Below are 19917 nucleotides of genomic sequence, written 5' to 3'. Positions count from 1 at the left end.
TGAAGGCATAATTAAACTCACGCAAGAAATAATATTTGGTCGGAGAAAAATTATGACGTAAAGCTCATTTTGACGATTTTTATCAACTGTATTTGTATTTATTCACATCTTTTCCTTTTCACTCGACTTTTATTACGCCGAAATTTCTTTGAAAACTTTTCTGAATTGCAAACAGTAACAAGGAAATTACAGTAAAAATATGGCAAACATTCATTATTGTCGACAAAATGCATAACTCGTAATTAATCAAATCATAGATCACAAAACAAGCCAAAGAAAGACTCTAATGTACACATTATTACGTATATTCAATAATGTATCGTATTCTTTATATTCATTAATAATTTACACAGTATTGAAGTTTGTTTCGCTGGAATTGACTTAATCTACGTCACTGGCAGAGTTCCCATTATACTTTGCAGCAAAGCTTGAAGAAGTCAATCCAGTCCCTTTTTTAGTTCCACTACCATTGGACGCGATGGTTCCTGACGTCACAGGGCTGACATGGCTTGATGGGGCAGCTGGGGTATTTGCTTGATAACTGAAGCCGTACGCTGCATACGCAGCAGCTGACCCGGCTGCTGCGCCAGCCATTGCAGCTGCTGCCGCTGCCATTGCTCCCGAAGCCCCGCGGGCTCTACCACGTGCACGTCCGCGGGTGGTTACACGTCCTAGGAATTAAATGAAAGAAAATAATCCCTTGGAAAGATTCTAACAAGAATAAACGTTCTTTATCAAGCTAAAAAGAACAAGAATGACAAAAACTACCTCGAGTTCGTCCTCTTCCTCTTACTCGGCCGCGCGATTTTGAACCGGACAGAGGAATGGGACTGTCACGACTAGTGTCCGGATCACTTTTACCTGGTGTAGTGTGCATACTAAGGTCAATAACAAGGCCATCACCAGATGCCACTGAAACTAAAGACAAGCACAAGTCTCACGTTGCAGTTTATCAAATGGTGTAAAAATATTAAACAAATTTACCATCGTCCAAACTTTGAATGCTAACGTCATCTGCAATCGATACATCTATGTCAGCGGTTTCCATCTTCATGTTAACTATCTCGCCATTTGCCGAACCAATGTCAGAAGGTGCACGGGTTTCGCTCGCCATAGGATATGGCAACTCCTCAAATAATTTCTTTTTGCGACCACGTTTCTTTGGTACAGCGTTCTCTTGCTCACTTTCTTTATTCACCTGCAAATGACATCAAGGAAAATGTCCAAAGCCTTACAAGCAATTAACGTTAACATTTCCACTAGGGAAATATAATTAGCATTTTTTCACAGTTTACAAAAAGAGATATAAACCAAGTAAGATAGGGATTAGTGACAAAAGCCTAACCGTTTTCATTGAGAACGATAATGCGAAAATATTTAATAAATGCTGCAATAAATAAAAATATTAACAGCAAATTGTCATTAAAACAAACCTTTCATTGAAAATAAATTTACTTGTGAACACTTCAACAATAAACACACAATAATATAAAAATTTCATTTGGGTTTTCTTGATTTAAGCTGCAGTAGCATTCATTAAAGAACACTCAATGTGTAAATGTATGTTTGACCATCACAAGTTGTTTTATCTCTAATTAAGGCAGTGTTTTACTGTTACACGTGACTAGGTACACAGTTTGTCTGATCTCTAATTAAGGCAGTGTTTTACTGTTACACGTGACTAGGTACACAGTTTGTCTGATCTCTAATTAAGGCAGTGTTTTACTGTTACACGTGACTAGGTACACAGTTTGTCTGATCTCTAATTAAGGCAGTGTTTTACTGTTACACGTGACTAGGTACACAGTTTGTCTGATCTCTAATTAAGGCAGTGTTTTACTGTTACACGTGACTAGGTACACAGTTTGTCTGATCTCTAATTAAGGCAGTGTTTTACTGTTACACGTGACGAGGTACACAGTTTGTCTGATCTCTAATTAAGGCAGTGTTTTACTGTTACACGTGACTAGGTACACAGTTTGTCTGATCTCTAATTAAGGCAGTGTTTTACTGTTACACGTGACGAGGTACACAGTTTGTCTGATCTCTAACTAAGGCAGTGTTTTACTGTTACACGTGACGAGGTACACAGTTTGTCTGATCTCTAATTAAGGCAGTGTTTTACTGTTACACGTGACGAGGTACACAGTTTGTCTGAAACCTAACCTGGTGTTTACACTTTTGACTCGATCTCTTCTCAAAAAAGATCTTACATATTATTCAAACTAGCCACTCTAATAATTAACAATTGGTCTGTAAGACATGTACACACAAACCTGTACTAAAGGACCGCTTTCAGGCGTCTTTCGTTTTTTCTCCCGCCTTTTCTTCTGATCGTCCGCCTTCTTTTCTGCCTGTTTCTGTATAAACTTACATTCCATCTCGGCATCGTCAAGCAACAGGGATACGACCTCTTTGGGTTTGAGCGCATCAGGTTTAAACTGACCTCCAGATATAACCATCTTTTGAATCTAAATAATTTAAAGAACATAATTTAGTGGAACAACGCAATGCAATGACCTCGCTCATTCCGAGGTTGGCAGAGAAATATCATGAAACGCAGGAAAATTTTCTTCAGAGGCACTAAATAACTGCGTCTGCAAAGCATTTCAGAGTGATGTAAAAAAGTGAATAAACAATCAAAATTACTGTCTTTATCTCAAGCTTTTCCATAATTGAGGCAAACCTTTAGGTTGAGAGTTAAGGGGGAAATGCTTTTCAACGCTCGTACACAGTCCCTCTCGATCAATATACCTCACTCTTTTCTTGTGCTCGCTGTAATATCCTTTCCTCGATGGTTCCCCTTGCTATTAATCTGTAAACGGTCACTTGTCTTGTCTGCCCAAGTCGATGAGCTCTGTCCATTGCTTGTTGATCAACTGTTGGATTCCAATCGCTATCGTAGAATATTACAGTGTCTGCTGCAGTAAGGTTTATTCCCAGTCCCCCAGCTCGAGTACTCAACAAGAAAGCAAAGATATCCGTTCTGCAACGAATTAACGTGAAATACTTTTGTTATTGCTACAATTAATAAATTCACGTTCTACACTCTAAAATCGACAAAGAGACAGTTAATAAACAAAAAATAACTATGAAACTTAAACATAAAATGTCTTATTAACTTTCCACAAAAGGTTTTCCCAAAACTTAATCTGATTCTAAAACTTAATAGTTGGTACTTGCATCAGACTTATCTTCTCACATTCATTAAAATTATTATAACTAATATTCATCTTCATTTGACAAAGTATCATCATAAAACGATATCCATACTTCATATAAGCTTACTTTGTTTGAAAGTTTGCCACCATATCTCGTCTCTCAGATATCTTCGATGAGCCATCGAGTCTCATGTATTTATGTTGGCGAAATGCCATGTATTCCTCCAGAAGATCAATCATTCGCGTCATTTGAGAGTAGATCAAGACGCGATGACCTTGAAATTTTAATCTCGTCAATAAGCGATCTAACTCTTTCATTTTACCACTATCTGTGACAAGAATTTCGCGATCTAAATGTGTCAAAAAAAATCCTTCATCAAAGATGGTCGGTTAAAATCAAGGAGACTATTTTCCCATAATAAACTTCTTCATAAAAGCAATCTAGTGTATAAAACTTCCACTCCCCCCGTACTTGTACATTTTACAATACCTGGGATCTGTATATGTGACCAGCCTCCTTGTGGGTCCATACCAATAAACCCACCCAAAGTTTGAGGAAAGAAATGATGTTTCCTCTGTTCCAAATATTCATAATCCAGAGCGCCGTACAGAACTAGATTGTTGTGTAAATCTGACGAAGATCTTTTCATTTCCCGCGCTTTGTACGCCGCATTGCGGTCGCAGGTGTAAAAGCCCGCAGGCTGGGATATCACCTTGGGAACATAAGATAATAAAAACTTTGGAGGTGATGTCGGTTGTAATTTTCTAAGAACAATTTCATTCTTTCTCCTTTCAGTGGTCTTTCCTTGAGAAAAGTTAGGATTGATGCTGTGCCTCAATTGTGACGTCTCGTCGTTGGTAACAGGATAAGAAAGATCCGATTCGATACAGTGAAAATCAGTGTTTTTAGAAAGGGGATGTTTAGGGATCGAAAAAGAGCTTTTAGTTGGTGAAGGTGGATGATGTTTTAACCGTGAAGAAGAGACGTCCATGGAGTGTGAGAGGGGTTGGTCGAGCAATGGGGAATCTTCTATCGCACGTGGACTGTTCTTTTCAACCACGTGATGACGTTTATGATCATCGTCAGATATGATGGGAAGTATCTTGTGAGTCATGTGACCACTAATTGACATTGTTGGTCTCGTGAAAACAAGCTCGTTCATGATTGGACCAGAATGTATTGCGGGATAAGAAAATCGAAAAGATGGCCACAATATCAAGTCGCTTCGATTTAGACACTTGCGTCTAAAGTAAAAAGAAAGAATTTTCAACCCTAAATAAAAGATATCATCGGAGACATGTTATAACTCTTTTCATTCATTTTCATACTTACAAACTAGTCTGAGTGTCTTTATCCTCCCAAAGTCTGCGATGATACAGTCGATAAGCGTCCTCCAAAAGTAGCAACAAAACATAAACCTTCATAAAAGAAACGAGACACTTCAACTGGATTGACAAAAACATGGCTAAACATTTGATTACCAAACGGATAAGCAGTTATGATAAAAAAATAACGAAGAAAAGTTGGAGAAATAAAGAGACCTGAATGCTATGTCTTTGTTCATAATGGCACAAGCCTCAGACGATGACAGGTTGATAAACCGAAGAAATGAAAACATCGAAGACTTTCACCTAAGAAAACAGTTCTTTAAAACAAACAATACATACATATATGTTTAAGATCATTAATATCCACCATGTTCCTCTCATTACTCACGTTCAGAATTTTCTTTGGGAAACATGGAATAATGAATATACTTTTCTGTCCCAACATTCATCAAATTGTACAAAATTCTAGGAATATACGTAGACAATCAGATTCTATGGTTTTAGAATAAATACGTATTCAGATTAAGATAAACAAATATGTCCAAGGAGGAGAGTGTCTTGTTAGAAATAAAATCTTACTTGGATTTCATTGGATTATTAAAACACAGCAGGCCTACAAGGAATAAACAAAATATGCAATCACAATTGGGAGAAAAACACATTTGAAACGCAATGCTTGAGGTCATACCTTCTCGAAATATCAACTTTGGTAACGGGAATGATTTGAGGGATAAATTAAGAGGTGAAGTTACTTCATGTCGTTCAAATAATTCTGGATGATTGCAGACCTAAAAATGACCATATAGAGTTGCTATCAGAGACCAGACTATGCAGTAATACTAAAGACCAGACTATGCAGTAACACAGAAGACCTGATTATGCAGTAACACAAAAGACCAGACTCTACAGTAACCCAAGACACTAGGCAATGCTGGTACATAAGAGACCAGGCTATGTGATGAAACGTGCAACAACACTTTGTACGTATTTGTATCCAACCTTTCTAAACTGCATAACAATATTCATGAGGTTATTGGTAGCAGATGATGACGTTGATGTTGATGTAGAGGTTTGAACAAGATCTTCAATGGAAATTTTATTTCGTATGGCACGATAAAGCCATTTTTGACGTGATGTTAATTCACAAATCACTTTTACTTCAATCTGCAAAAATACAACGAGTATATCAAAATATTTTGCAAACGAACACCGCAAACTGTTCCATTCTTTAATCAACCTTTTCTGACAATTCATTTTCAACGTCTTTCTTAATTCTTCGCAACATAAACGGTTTGAGGATCATATGAAGACGCGACAGCTGATCTAAACCAAGCAAGTTACACATTAAGTCAAGGAAGTCTCTATGAATCCAAGATATTAGAAATAATACCATAAATATTACGTAATCTATCTATGCACGTGACATAAAACATGTCCTCACATGAACCTACTTTGATCCATCGTTGATCCTTTCTCCGCTGAACTTTCAATGTCTTTTGAAAACCATTCATTAAACTCGTCGTGTGAATCAAACAATGTTGGCATAATAAAATGAAGCAATGCCCAAAGCTGTGGAAAACACACATTTAACACGTGAAAAACTTTATTTACTGCACTCCAAATGAGGAAAACTGATATTTAGAATATTATCTCTAGTGATTTTAAATCCCAAGGATACATGAAAATATATAGATTCAAACAAAAAACTACCCGGGGAAACGGGGGAGAGAAATTGCATCTGTTTCTTACCCAGGCTCAATGACGAATCAATGACTGGTAGCCTTCATACAAAAATCACAGAAGGAAACCTTCTGTTTCTTAATATTCTGTTTGTGCTACAAGTGAAAGCATTATGAAATATTTATAAGAACTAGACAAACAATACCTCAGCCATACTGTTTTGTATGGGAGTTCCAGTAAGAAGAAGACGATTTCGACATGTAAAACCAAGAAGAATCTTCCAACGTACACTACAAACAAAAGCAAGAAGAAATTAGAAATAACCTCGACCATGTTCACAGTGCCATCATTTGCTTCGTTGATCGTGTCCCAAAAATATTTCAAACGACGAGTACACAACAACGGGGATTAATAATGGGTACAAGTGACAGAGGAGGATTAATAATGGGTACAAGTGACAGAGGGGGATTAATAATGGGTACAAGTGACAGATATTTTGTTATCATACAGAATTTTTCCATCAATGCATTATACCTGGAACTACTCTTTATTGCCTGTGCCTCATCTAGCACAAGATTTTGCCATTTCACTCGCTGAAAATAGCGTACATCTTGCACAACCTAAAAAAAAGTGTAACATAAATTCTACAATTCAACTCGTCTCCACAACTTCAAATTAAAATGATAAAAAACTTCCAGAAACAAGTTAAAAATCTGGTTTTTAATAATCTGCACATTGGTCTAACGCAAAAACTTTCAACGCAACTAAAATCGTTCCGAAAGGTGTTCCTAGAATATGTCTTGCTCCTGATGTATTATCCAACTACAACTATTGACATGAGGGATTATTGGTGTATACCAGTTGATAGCTGGTGATCAACGTTTCGAATGTTATATAATCCTAATATATCATCCAGCACTGCTATTGACATAAACGATCATAATGCTTACCAGTTGATAGCTAGTGATCAACACGTGAAATGGGGCGTTCTCTCGATCGTGAATATCCGTTTGTTTCTACAAAATAAAAATACAGTTAAAGCTAACCAACCCATCTTAATTTAAACAAAGGACTCAAAGATTGTGCAAAGTTTCTCATGAACTTTCTTCTAATTTAAAGCTGATTAAATGCACGAGTGAATGTTAGAATGACGTACGTAAGTGATAATAAAAACATAAACTTGAATAAATAAAAAGTATTACGAAAATGAAGAAACGACAAAACTTCCAGTTTAGACAAGTTGGGAGGTGAACTTAATATATATCAAATTTTCGAAAATTTTGATAGAATGCACAACAAAGTTCAAACTTTCACCTCTTTGAATTAAAAGAGATTTGGAACCTTTCCTTTCTTAGCACAATCGGTTAAAATTGAAGCTTTTACAAGCCGTTCTCCCGCTTTCCAAGATTAATTTTTCAGGTTATTTTTACTGATAGTTCTCTAGACATTTTTAAATCATCTAACTTTTTTGATACACTTTGTATGATTCTCTCATTCATTATTTAATGCACCATGAATGAAAGCATCTATGCCTTCAAGGCAAACAATGATTATCGGCTTCCCTTCTTACTTTTAAGATTGAAATACATTATTGAGTCCAAAACTTTAAAGTTTTACAATGCTAACACTTCATCACAGAAGCCATTTGTATTGTCTAAATTGAACCCCACTTTCAACCCTTACGTTATAAAATGTTAATAAGTTTTGAATAGAAAACTGACCAAAATAAAATAACTAATAGTTTATCAACTTAACACACGCAACGTAATTTCTGATAGAGAAAGGCATCACATTATAATGAAATATGTTATTAGTTCTCTTACTTTGTACTTGTATACCTGTGATTATTTCATTTTATTTGGAAGTATATTATTTAAGTTCACTAGTTTAAGTGGTTTTTTAGGCTTTTATTCAATGATATTGTACAACATATTAATTGACCTTTGTTTCATTAATCTCAGTGTTAATCAAAAATGTACAGTGTTTTCACTAACAACGCGATTCCTGTTAATTTAATGGTGAGACATCGTAAATACACAGCTTTCAGCTGATGTACAAATAATAAACATCACGTGTATTTAGCGTGGCGTATCACAGAGCATTGAACAACAATGCAACAAGCACACAACAGCTTCGTTTTTGAATACAATAAGAAAGTACTCACTCTGTTCCAATATTTGCGCAGAGATTTTCGATCACTTTGATTGCCCCAATATGGAAGAACCTGAAAGAATAAATAAAACAGTCAGGAGTAATGCACTTTAATGGATACAGTAAAAACGAACGCCTTCATTAAGGACAAACGCACTAACCTTAAAAGCAGGCACAAATCTTGTCACCTCTTGTTGCCAGTTATGTAGAGTGGAGGCTGGTGCAACAACAAGGAAAGGACCCCAGATATTGTGAGCCTATTGTCAACAAGAGATTGGTTAGCTAGAATATTTCACAAAACTTCAATAACTTTATAATATATAATCTTTTACCTCAGCAAGATACGAAAGAAAAGCAATGGATTGGACTGTCTTCCCAAGCCCCATTTCATCTGCCAAAATCCCATTAATACCCTAAAAACATCCATGATCAAATCTATCGCGAAATTCCCTCAAAAACCTGCATAGACCTAAATAAAAATCACCTTACCTGTTCATATAAGTTCACAAGCCAATTCATACCCTACGACATAAAATGAAATCACTATTAAGAAATGGCCTCAAACATGTTTCATACCACATGCTTAATGCAACACAGATTGGTAACTATCTACTATGAACATGTTTTATACCACAAGCTTAATGCACATTGGTAACTATCTACTATGCACATGTTTTATACCACATATTTAATGCAAATTGGTAACTATGTACTATAAACATGCTTTCCCATTGAATGAATCAGTCAAATAGGGATGAACACTTATTATTTACTCTTCCATTTATCCATTCTATAGAGTACTTGCACTTCATATTGTATACATCGAACCAATCATAATCGCTGATTATTTAGCTCTAATGCATTTTTGACAATACCTTGAGTTGGTATGATTTTAGTTTACCATCAAATATCGTGGGTTGTTCAACGTCCTGACCTTTGATTGTGGGGTCAGCAAGACTAAACGCTTGATCAACTGAAAATTCAACATAGAAATGATGAAGCATCAAAAAGTAAAAAGCAAATATCTTACTCCTCCACGAGCAATACAATGACCAATGGATCTCAAAACTTACAGTTTTGTTGGTTCATCGGTTTTTTGACCTCATCATCAAATGCCTTTGTCTAAATAGAGTTACGTTGGAGTTTAACAAATGTTCACTCTTCCAAAATCCTTACTACAACGACGTGCCGCCCCATAACTTCATGAAAATGGCGTGAACTAGACTATACATCGCCATACAACGCCATTTATAGCTACGGCAATTTCACGATGTCTTTGTGGCGTCACGTCGTGTTTTCTAAATTTCATGAATGACCAACCCATGATTCGTGAGCTTTGAAAGCTTTTTTTGCGTTCTCAAATGCTTGATTTTTCACTGCTTCACAATCTGCAAAAGACAAATTAAAAATACAACATGACAAACACGTTGCAACGACAACAGATCGTTTTGCGTATGGTTTCCATGATGCTTTGAATCCATCACATGTATAGAGCAAAAGACAAAAAAAAACACATGTACAAAGAATGGATATTTCAAAGCTTCCTTGTACCGTAATCATCTTTATGTTCGAGATCAACCACCATACTCCCACCAATGTTTTTTACTCTCGATCCACCTGTATCAAGTTCTAACTTCTTTAAAATACCATCAACTTGGGCATTTTCTGATGATACAGATTCTTATAAAAAGAAAAACAATAAAATTTGGCAATACCATCTCAACTGATATGGACCGGATTTAATGTACCAGCACATCTGCTTCAAACTCAGGGTAGGAGGTTGTTTCAAATTTTGATGAATAATTGAATGGGAAAGAAGGGAAAATACGTATGGGTTATAATTTCATATTCTTTAATCCTTTAACGTATTGGGTTGCGGCCAAAATATTGCTTCGAGATTGCATAAATCCTTAAACGTACTATAGGTTATGTCCGGGATACTGCTACGAGATTGGATTAAAAATCTATTTTGTGGACTTGTAGAACGCAGAGTCGCCAGACATGTAAATATCTTAGATTAAAATATTTCAGGAATGATTGACTGAAACAAATATTATTACTAATCGTACCTTTTAGTTTCCTGCTCATAAAATGAGCGTAAAGTTCGGTTTGTGTGATGAGAAAGTTTAATTTGCGTTGCTGCCTTTTGGCCTACAAGACGAAAAGAATATTTATCAATTGAGCACCACATAAAGATATCTTTAATAAAAAAGAATCAAACCTCGTTCATTTCAAAATCAATCTTTCTTTGTTCAATAGCTTCTTTCTCTGCTTTCTTACGATGTTCCTTTTCGACTTTTTCATATTTCTTCCAGTAAAGTAACATCTACACGATAAAAAAAATTAACATGATATTCAGAAACATCCAGCCTTCTTACTACAAGGACAATTAAAGCTAAATTAACCGTTAACGTTCAATTTTTAATAAGAAAAACAAATTTCACTAATCACTAAATACCTCCTTTGCAAGTCTTCTTGCTCGAGGGACAGTTTGAGATGCTGCTTTCTGTGATCTTAAAGCTTCTCGCTTCATTTCTTTTTGACACAACTGTGCAAGCTTAAACATCAAAATATACATTTAAATTATATGTACATATTGAGACTATAAAAGAAAACAACACAGCATTTCCATGACTGTTTAAAAGTTAAATACCTTTTTGGCATTCTGCAAACTTGTATTCCTTGATGTTGTCTTGTGTCTTTGTGTCTAGAATCAAAGATTAAATGTCAATTTCATAACTTAGCTATAAACTAGAAACAGATTTTGTTAACATTGTATAACATAAAGTATTTCATTTGATAGAGTTAATGTTACTTCAGTTAATAGAAATAGATCATCACACACTTAACAATTAAATGTTTATCTAAATTTGCCATGGCCTTTACAAGTTTGAGTATAGAAAGTGTATTGTAAAATTAACAATATCCATATGTAAAACACATATTCTAACAGATTTTACATGTGACAACCTCTCAAACCCAAACTAACCTTTGGTATCTCCTTGCGCACAATAAAAGCCCAAATCTTCCTCCTTTTAACATCAGCATCTTTTGCCCTTTCCTTCCTCTTCTTGGATGGTTTCTCATCCACTGTTTTCTTGCCCCCATTCTAGTAACATAACAAAAATTTTCAATGCAATTAAACCTCGGGATGCATGTGAATTGGGAACCCAAGAACTTTTCTGTAATACATATAAAAGGTCAGTCCAGATATAGCACAAAAAAGTTGATATGGCTCAAATTGTACATTTTTCTATCAACTCTAATTTGAAGAATTTAAAACAATCTCCATTAAGTCTGGATGTCTCTGGAAATGGACATATAGAAGCATGCACAAAAATCACCTGTTCAGGTACTTTCTTCTTTTGCTTCCACTTCAACTTTTCCTTCCTTCCTTTCGATTTTTCTTTCAAAAAAATCCATTTAAAATTTAACTGCAGAGACTTACATTGTAAACTTAACTTTAATGGTTCCTTACCACTAACAGTTGTCTTCTCTTTGAGTTTTTTCTGCACCAGAGGTCTTGGGATGTCATGAAATCTATCTTGACCATTTACCAAACCAATACTGTAGTGTTTGTAGCGCTCCAGCTGAATAGAATATGACCGAAATGAACCCATAAATTTATTACTTAAGTAGAATGCTTTTTTAATTCTTACATTTCTGTCATTTAAAAATCTTTTCCTACAAAGTTTTTGTTCCTTATGAACACGAAGCATTTGTTTGAAATCTTCTTCTGTAACTGGATCATCTTCATCATTGGAACTTTCAGAGCTATCACTCAGCAAAACTTCCTGTAGCAAATAAGGACTTTTCATTCCAAGGTGTCTCATAGTTAACACTAAGTTGACTGCAATGGGGGACTATTAGTTGACTGAAAAACTTTTAAGCTAATGATACATACTTTAACTTCATATACTTAAAATAAGAAACAATTTGAACCAACAATAGAATCTTTTCAAAAGAAGTTCAAAGATAGCACAAAAATACCTTCAGCCACTGTCTGTTCTTCTTCACTTTTGAAAAATCATAAAGACTTCTTTTGTCCCAGAACGGACCTCAATACATAAATAAAAATGTAAAAATACATCATTGATATGAAATGAATATGAAAGTCAGTGTGGAAATGCTTTAAGTTCATTGCACTTCAAAAAAATCTTCATTGTACCTACAAAATATACACAATTTCACTTGATGATACCTTCCTCATTGATTCCATTTGCTTTTTGAGATTTTGAAATCAATTTCTGATCGTAATTGATGTCTAGATCACTCACGCTGCTTTCTTCAGTTTCACTATATTGTAAAGATATATTTACAGAGCGTTCATATTTGTATTGACAAAGAAAGTGAGAATGAAGACTACCTGACATCATCTTTCAATATCTGCTCTGCCTGCCGAAGAAAGATGTCTAAATTCAGGGCCTTGTGAAGCCTCTGAACATGTAATGGTGCTGCAACTGTGAACTTTTGTCCCTGTGAATGGGACACGTCCATCTTGAACTAATCACAGATCTAAAAAATACAAAGATCTTTACACATCGTAAGGTCAGCTTTGGCATTTGTCTCAAATATTACTTTTCAACGCATAGTGAACTAAGATTTTGCCTTTAATCCTTAGGAAGTTACAATTGCTCTAATTCCTACACATGTTAACATGACAACATAAAAAAATTCCCAACAATCCATTCAAAAGTAAAATCATATTGAGAGACATTCATACATATAACTCTACTATGCTATGAGCAGAAAATTTAAGAACTATATTCTACAATCAATTTACCGTAGACATTTCACAGACAAACACAGTCAGCATATTTCAGCCGACGAGCACTAAATGCAACTTTCTATTTTGCCAAAACGGCAAAGCGTGTTGGTTAAAGCGATACTAATCTATAAGTCTTTCCTTCACGATTTTATGGGCAAAAAAGTGCTTAAAATCCTAAATTATTGTTCCTAAAACCCAAATACGACCATAAAGACAACAAACCTCGAAGGATTCCAGCTTTTCTTTGAACATAGTCGCTCAAACAACACTTGCGTGCCTTTAAATGGGCTATGAAAGCCTCGCAGCAATAATATGGCGGAACAATGTTTAGAGATGAATTTCATGACCGAATTCATCGCCGTCATCTTCCTTCGCAGGGGGTCCCTCAACGCCATTTGTAATGTGTGTACTGAACATGCGTGTGATAACCAATACCTAAGAATATTTTCATCACCGAACTTCTTTCAGTTCTTTGGTTGGGTTTACCATGAGAAAAATGTAATAGCAAACGATACGTAATGTAACTATTATTTGAACGTAAAATTGGTAAAAAATGTTCATTAAGTTTGTTCGTCATTCTATGGCGTTAGTGCTATTAGGGCGTGCTTTGCTTGACAACATTGAGCTACCTTTCCAAATAAATGGTCAAACAAGAAACTTATCAAAATTTAAAATTCAACAAACGATGAAAGTCATCACATTTCACTTTTACATGTTTTGAGCATGAGCTGTTGCAATCGGACTACATTTGGTTGGGATCTTGCTCATAAACTGCATTTTTACAATTATACATTTCAACTAACCGCTGGCTCGGTTTTCCAAGCTTATTTCCATAAGGCGAGTTCTCTGGAATGAAATCGTGAATCCCAAGATCGCAAACGAACAACCAAATTCAAATACTAGTAGTTAACAGAAGATTACAGTAGTAGCAGTAAATGCAATCATACTTTAAAAGTTCATATTCATGTTAAAACACTCGCTACGTACAAAACGAGGGTTACGTAAATTTAATTGTGAGACAAACGAAGCCGTTTCGCGGGTCATGCAAATAAAGAAGAAAACGAAGTAAAAAACAACTTTTCTTGTTTTCCAGTAGTTCATTCGCTGCAATGCAGGCAGGTGGATTTTCCTTCTTTTTTCTCAAGTTGATTTTTTTATCTTCGTGATGTAGTGGTCATCTAAACTCTCCTTGAAAAAAACACGAGTAAACATTGATAAATGAATATACACAGCTTCAGATGGAACCTTAATAAGTTAATACATAGCTAAACTTACCTTTTTCCATTCATTTTCCCCCAATTTTCATTCAGCGAGAACATTCCCCTGTAAATAGGCAAATAAAATATATCAGAACCAAATTAATGACTTGAAGCAGACATAGAAGAAAAAGTCGAGATCAAAGCATTATAAGCATGCAAAAAAGATCAATTTAATGTGCTATGTTGTTTCAAAAATTGATTTATATACTGTTCATGCATTCAACATTTCAGGTGTCAAGTCGACAGGAAGAACCCATTCAATTTATTACGTACTTAAGCATATAAACAGCATTTCCAAATCACGTACAAAATTTCCTTCACATGACAAAATTAACGTCTATTAAAACGATGTTATATATAATAAAAAGTTACCTTGACAATTGAAACAAATCCTCCTTTTTCAAAGCATTTGCAACACCTCAAATTCATTCTGAGCTCTTGAATTTCTCAAAGCGTAGCCGAAAGGAATAGGCATATCAAATCACGATACTCATCTCCATCATAACAGCTATTTTGATTTCTACCTTGATCTTTTTCAGCGTCGAGCTTATCTGAAGTGATTTTATTTGCTTAAACAAAACGACATGGGATTTGGAGAGATAAAAGGACGTCCAAGAAGCTGCTGTGCTAAGCATTAGTTAAGGTTCTCCGGATATAAACATCTATACAAAGTATATGACATTAAAAGACAGTAGCTATTAATTCTTCGTCACTTTAATGCTTGTTTTTTCTTAGATCTTCATTTTTTCAAGTGGAACCTTTGAGTGGAAGTTTTAAAAACATCTCTAACATTGCAAAGATATTACGAGTGGCGTAACAAAGTGTTGATGAGTTTCATATGCATTTGTCAAAACAAGCATAAGAAGACAAAGAGCGTAGCAAAAAATGTATGATTGAAAATTTGCTTCAGAGCTCGCTCCCTCACAAATTAATCGAGAGTTAATCTGAGCACGTGTATTCAACTCCACCAACTCTCCAAGGTTATGGCAACAACCAACTGTATGCACTAGTACAGATTAGAAGGGGGTAATTAGCTCGCTCAGTCACAAATTTTTAGATAAATCATCTGCGCATGCGCAGTTGACTTGACCAACTGCCCAAGCTTATACTCATGGCAACGATCAACTGCATCATAGAAGGGGTAATTAGCTCGCTCAGTCGCAAATTTTTAGATAAATCATCTGCGCATGCGCAGTACACTTAAGCACGCGCAGTCGACTTGACCAGCTGCCCAAGCTTATACTCATGGCAACGATCAACTGCATCTACTAGCACCGATTTTGAAGTAGATAGCAGGCTTAGTAACAATTTAAGAGAGAAATAATCTGCGCATGCGCTCAATAGCATGCGCAGTCCACTCGACTAATTGTTCATAGTCATGGTAACGACTAACTATATGTACTTGCACTACATTTGTGACAATTAGCTCACTTAGTCGCAAATTATCAAAGAAATAATCTGGGCATGCGCAGTTGTGACATTTATAATACCATAACTTTCGTAAGCCTTTGAATTTACGTATATATATCTATAAAGCTAAAACTTCATATAGTAGATGTCAATTAGCAGTGGAAGCTGGGTGCGATATAGTATGCAGTGGCTTAGGGGCCCAGACTTCGGTTGCGACCGCACTCTCCCTGCGTACCCCGAGCAAAGCCTATGGCAGATGATCTCGGGGTCTTATGGGCGGAAGCTTGCTATTGCATCTCCCAAGTAGGATAGCGTGGAGGGGCCGAAATCTCCTACCGAAACGTTAACATGCGGCGTTCTAATGCCTTACGTATAACAAGGTATTGGGAAGCATGGCCCGAAAACGGGATTTTTTGCTTTTGAATTTTATCTTTTATCTATTTTTTTTATCTTCTCATAAAGAAACTAGAACATCCAAGTATACTGCAAAGGTTCAACTTCTGCATTTATCTTCTAAACCATCTCTAAACATTTTTATACGTTTTTTACTTGTTACCTTTTACAATGTAACTTTCTCATAACTCTCTCGTGATAAACGAGAGCCTCCTTATATACAATATGACTCTCTCATTATGAACGAAAGTATCCATGGGCTTCGTGGATTATCTACTTTGTTGTAATAGTTTTTGCAAAGATAACATTTAATAAGCCAAGCAATTTGTATTGTCTAAATTGAACCTCGCTTTGATTCATTATGTTTTAAAATTTTGATTCGTTTTGGATAATGAACTTCTTTTTACCTTACAATATTTTTATGGTTCAATCTAGAAATTAAACTTTTCTTCTCGAGCAATTTTACGATTTAACAGCACACTTTTCGAATTCGACGGAATTCTTTTGATGGCATAGAGACAGCCGTCCAATTTATTACGTACCTAAGCGTATATAAAGCATTTTCAAATCACGTACAAAATTTCCTTCACATGACAAAATTACCGTCTATTAAAACAATGTTGTATAAAATAAGAAGCTACCTAGACAACTGAAGCAAACCCTCCTTTTTCCAAGCATTTGAAACACCTCGAATTTATTCTGAACTCACGAATTTCTCAAAGCGTAGCCGAAAGGAATAGGCATATCAAATCAGGATACTCATCTCCATCCATAACAGCTATTTTGATTTCTCCCTTGATCTTTTTCAGCGTTAAGCTTATCTCAACTAATTCTTCTACAATCTTACGGAGAATCTGCCACATTCTCTGTCGGTCCTTGCATTATCCCTCGTCAACAGCATTCCTTAGAGTTCTCTTCTCACAATACTTCATCAGTATATACAAAGTTTGCAGAGTACACTTTGAATCTTCTTGCAAATTTCTTGTGGTGATTGCTTCCTCTTCACTTTCGAAATCAGATTCCTCGTCCTAAAGGAAAGACGCAGGTACTTATTTTTACATATGTTCAGCGACATCATGAACAGTTGCCACTACTATATAACACGTGAGCCAACGAGCTTCCAAACTGTATATGCAATTCAACGATATTTCTTTTGAACATATCTTCAGTAGACTCCGTGTTATCAATGGACTGTTTTTTTATTGGAGCCTCGTCCTCGCTACAGCTTTTGTCGTCGTCATCATGCTTGGAATCATTCGAGTTTTCATTGGTCAACGAGTTCTCATCCAAAACTCTCGAGCTTACGCTGGGTGCTTGAATTACGTTCAATTTTTATTAAGCTATCTTCAATCTGGGCGTCGTTGTTTCTCCTCTGTCACGCTTGATTTTGTTTCACCGTTGTTAGTTTCATCTTCAAGTTTATCTTCTACCTCAATCCACGAATTGCAATATCTTAACTTTAATGGTCCTTTACCAATTATCTTCTCTTTCAAATTTTTTGCACCAGAGGTCTCAGGATGCCATGAAATCCATCTTGACCATTTACCAAAGCAATACTGTAGTGTTTGTAGCGCTCCAGCTGAATAGAATATGACCGAAACGAACCCATAAATTTAATACTTAAGTAGAATGTTTTTTTTAATTCTTACATTTCTGTCATTTAAAAATCTTTTCCTAGAAAGTTTTTGTTCCTTATGAACACGAAGCATTTGTTTGAGATCTTCTGTAACTGAATCATCTTCATCATTGGAGCTTTCAGAGCTATCACACAGCAAATCTTCCTGCATCAAACAATGATTTTTATTCCAAGGTGTGTCATAGTTAACACTAAGTTGATTGCCAAAACGGCAAAGCATGTTGATTAAAGCGATACTAATCTAGCAGTCTTTCCTTCACAATTTTATGGGCAAAAAAGTGCTCAAAATCCTAAATTATTGTTCCTAATACCCAAATACGACCATAAAGACAACAAACTTTGAAGGATTCCAGCTTTTCTTTGAACATAGTCGCTCAAATAACACTTGCGGGCCTTTAAATGGGCTATGAAAGCCTCGCAGCAATAATATGGCGGAACAATGTTTGGTGGTATGTTTTACTACTGGAAAATGGTATGCATAACCACACTTACAACCATCTACATTTTACAAACTTTTTTATGTTTTAACACGTATAGAGTGATCATTAATGGAATCTTAATGTTTTATTTGAAATAATATGTTTAAAAGAACTCTCACAGTTAACACAAGTTGGCAACTTGGCATATTTACACTTGTAGTAGATTTGCTACTAGATATTTAATTCATATGATAATGAAATTGATATCTTCCGTTAAATCAAAGTCACATGGAGTAGTAACTTCCTAACAACAAATTGGCTATTGGAGTTTCGAAGGTTAATGAAAAAATGTATCGTTTTGGGAAAAAGTTTAAGCGTTCAAAGACGTTTTTCTACACTCGAGGCCCTCGACGATCACCTATTGATTCGGTAGGATAAAAATTAATTTGTTTCAAGTAACTCAATTTCAGCTTCAACTTAAGAAATGAAGTTTCATTTCAACTACCACATCTGATCTTTGAGATAATACTCTCCATCCATATACTTTCATGATGGAAATTTGCTGTTGGTGGGCTACAAACAATCAAGCTGCTTTTCGTATTACATAATGCTTATGATTGTGAAATTATTAAAGCCATTCATTCACTTGCATTTGTAGGGAGTTATCTACGGATGATAATTGTGGTGGTATACATTGTTTCAAGTACATATAGATAGCCCTCTTTGGTTTAAATATTTTAACATATTCACTAATGTGCAAGAATTGATAGTTGACTTTGGAATTTGTGAACTATTTTGGAGTTCCTACTTTGCTCTCTGCAAGGTCTCTGTACATATTAGTACAATTATGTTGCTTATAAAATTTTGGCATGTCCAAAGCTTGTACAGAAAGGTAAGAAGGAAATATGTTGCATTTAAGCTTGATTGTTGTAAGCCCACCAGCAGCCGAACAGATACATTTTCTTCCTATTGCAAGTTAATTGTTTAGTGGTAGTAAACATATGTGTGAAATATGTTTTAGTTGACAACTTATAATACATTGTTTCATCACAAAATAGATGGCCCCTCATAGCAGTCAATCTAAATCAAACGAAGACTACGAAGTGGAATGTAATGTGGTTAGTCTCTATGTATCTCAAAATTATGAAGTCTGAAATATCTGTGTGGGATGTGTTGCATTAAAGTTGTGAACCTTAGGTGAAATGAAAAATTAAATATGTTACTTATATATGGAGCATTGCAAACTTTCTCTTAGGAAATGCATGATGATCATCCATTGTTAGAAGAATGTGTTGAGTCAAACATCACTCTTGAACAACCGTTGCATCTGGTTAGTTTTTAGTTGAATTATTCAGGTTTCTGTAAAGTAATACAGTAAATTCTTTATGCTTGTCAGATAGCCAAAGTAATATTGTAAACTCTTTAGATTTCCCAGAATATTGATGAAACTATTACCGTTGATGTCGACAAATCTCAACCTGATGAAGTAAGTGCAACTTGCAGATACAAATATAGTGCTCAGAGCAATATGAAATAAAGTAGCACAGATAAGATGAAATCTTAATAGTTTAAAACTTAACTCAGGATTTATGCTTGATGCAATCTACTATAATGTATTTAATGTGATCCTCACCTATAATATGCAATAATATACTTTCTGCCAAAGTGCAGGGTTACCATCTATGTATATGGTAATCATGAGGAGGACACA

General features: G+C 35.4%; 1 protein-coding gene across 1 annotated transcript; it reads right to left on the bottom strand.

Moving 5' to 3' along the window:
- Positions 1-289: 289 nt before the first annotated feature.
- Positions 290-18172, bottom strand: LOC124441730 (chromatin-remodeling ATPase INO80-like). Its single transcript, XM_046992195.1, has 38 exons — positions 18126-18172; positions 12688-12836; positions 12523-12617; positions 12312-12379; positions 11981-12115; positions 11800-11911; positions 11666-11727; positions 11311-11430; positions 10975-11028; positions 10780-10878; positions 10543-10647; positions 10391-10472; positions 9873-10001; positions 9642-9709; positions 9395-9443; positions 9197-9294; positions 8811-8843; positions 8654-8734; positions 8483-8578; positions 8335-8394; positions 7121-7186; positions 6705-6790; positions 6376-6460; positions 5942-6059; positions 5728-5813; positions 5490-5654; positions 5179-5278; positions 5070-5103; positions 4879-4955; positions 4735-4793; positions 4495-4580; positions 3652-4406; positions 3289-3511; positions 2755-2986; positions 2277-2471; positions 985-1198; positions 769-918; positions 290-671 (listed from the first exon to the last, which is right to left on the bottom strand). The coding sequence occupies exons 2-38, from the start codon at positions 12816-12818 to the stop codon at positions 382-384; spliced, it is 4698 nt and encodes a 1565-aa protein (XP_046848151.1). The 5' UTR covers positions 12819-12836; positions 18126-18172; the 3' UTR covers positions 290-381.
- Between the last annotated feature and the right edge of the window lie 1745 nt (positions 18173-19917).

The sequence above is a fragment of the Xenia sp. Carnegie-2017 genome, unplaced genomic scaffold, assembly GCF_021976095.1.
Source record: "Xenia sp. Carnegie-2017 unplaced genomic scaffold, XeniaSp_v1 HiC_scaffold_20, whole genome shotgun sequence".
NCBI lineage: Eukaryota > Metazoa > Cnidaria > Anthozoa > Malacalcyonacea > Xeniidae > Xenia > Xenia sp. Carnegie-2017.
The sequence above is the reverse complement of the archived record's forward strand: the minus strand, read 5'-3'. Positions and strand labels throughout refer to the sequence as shown.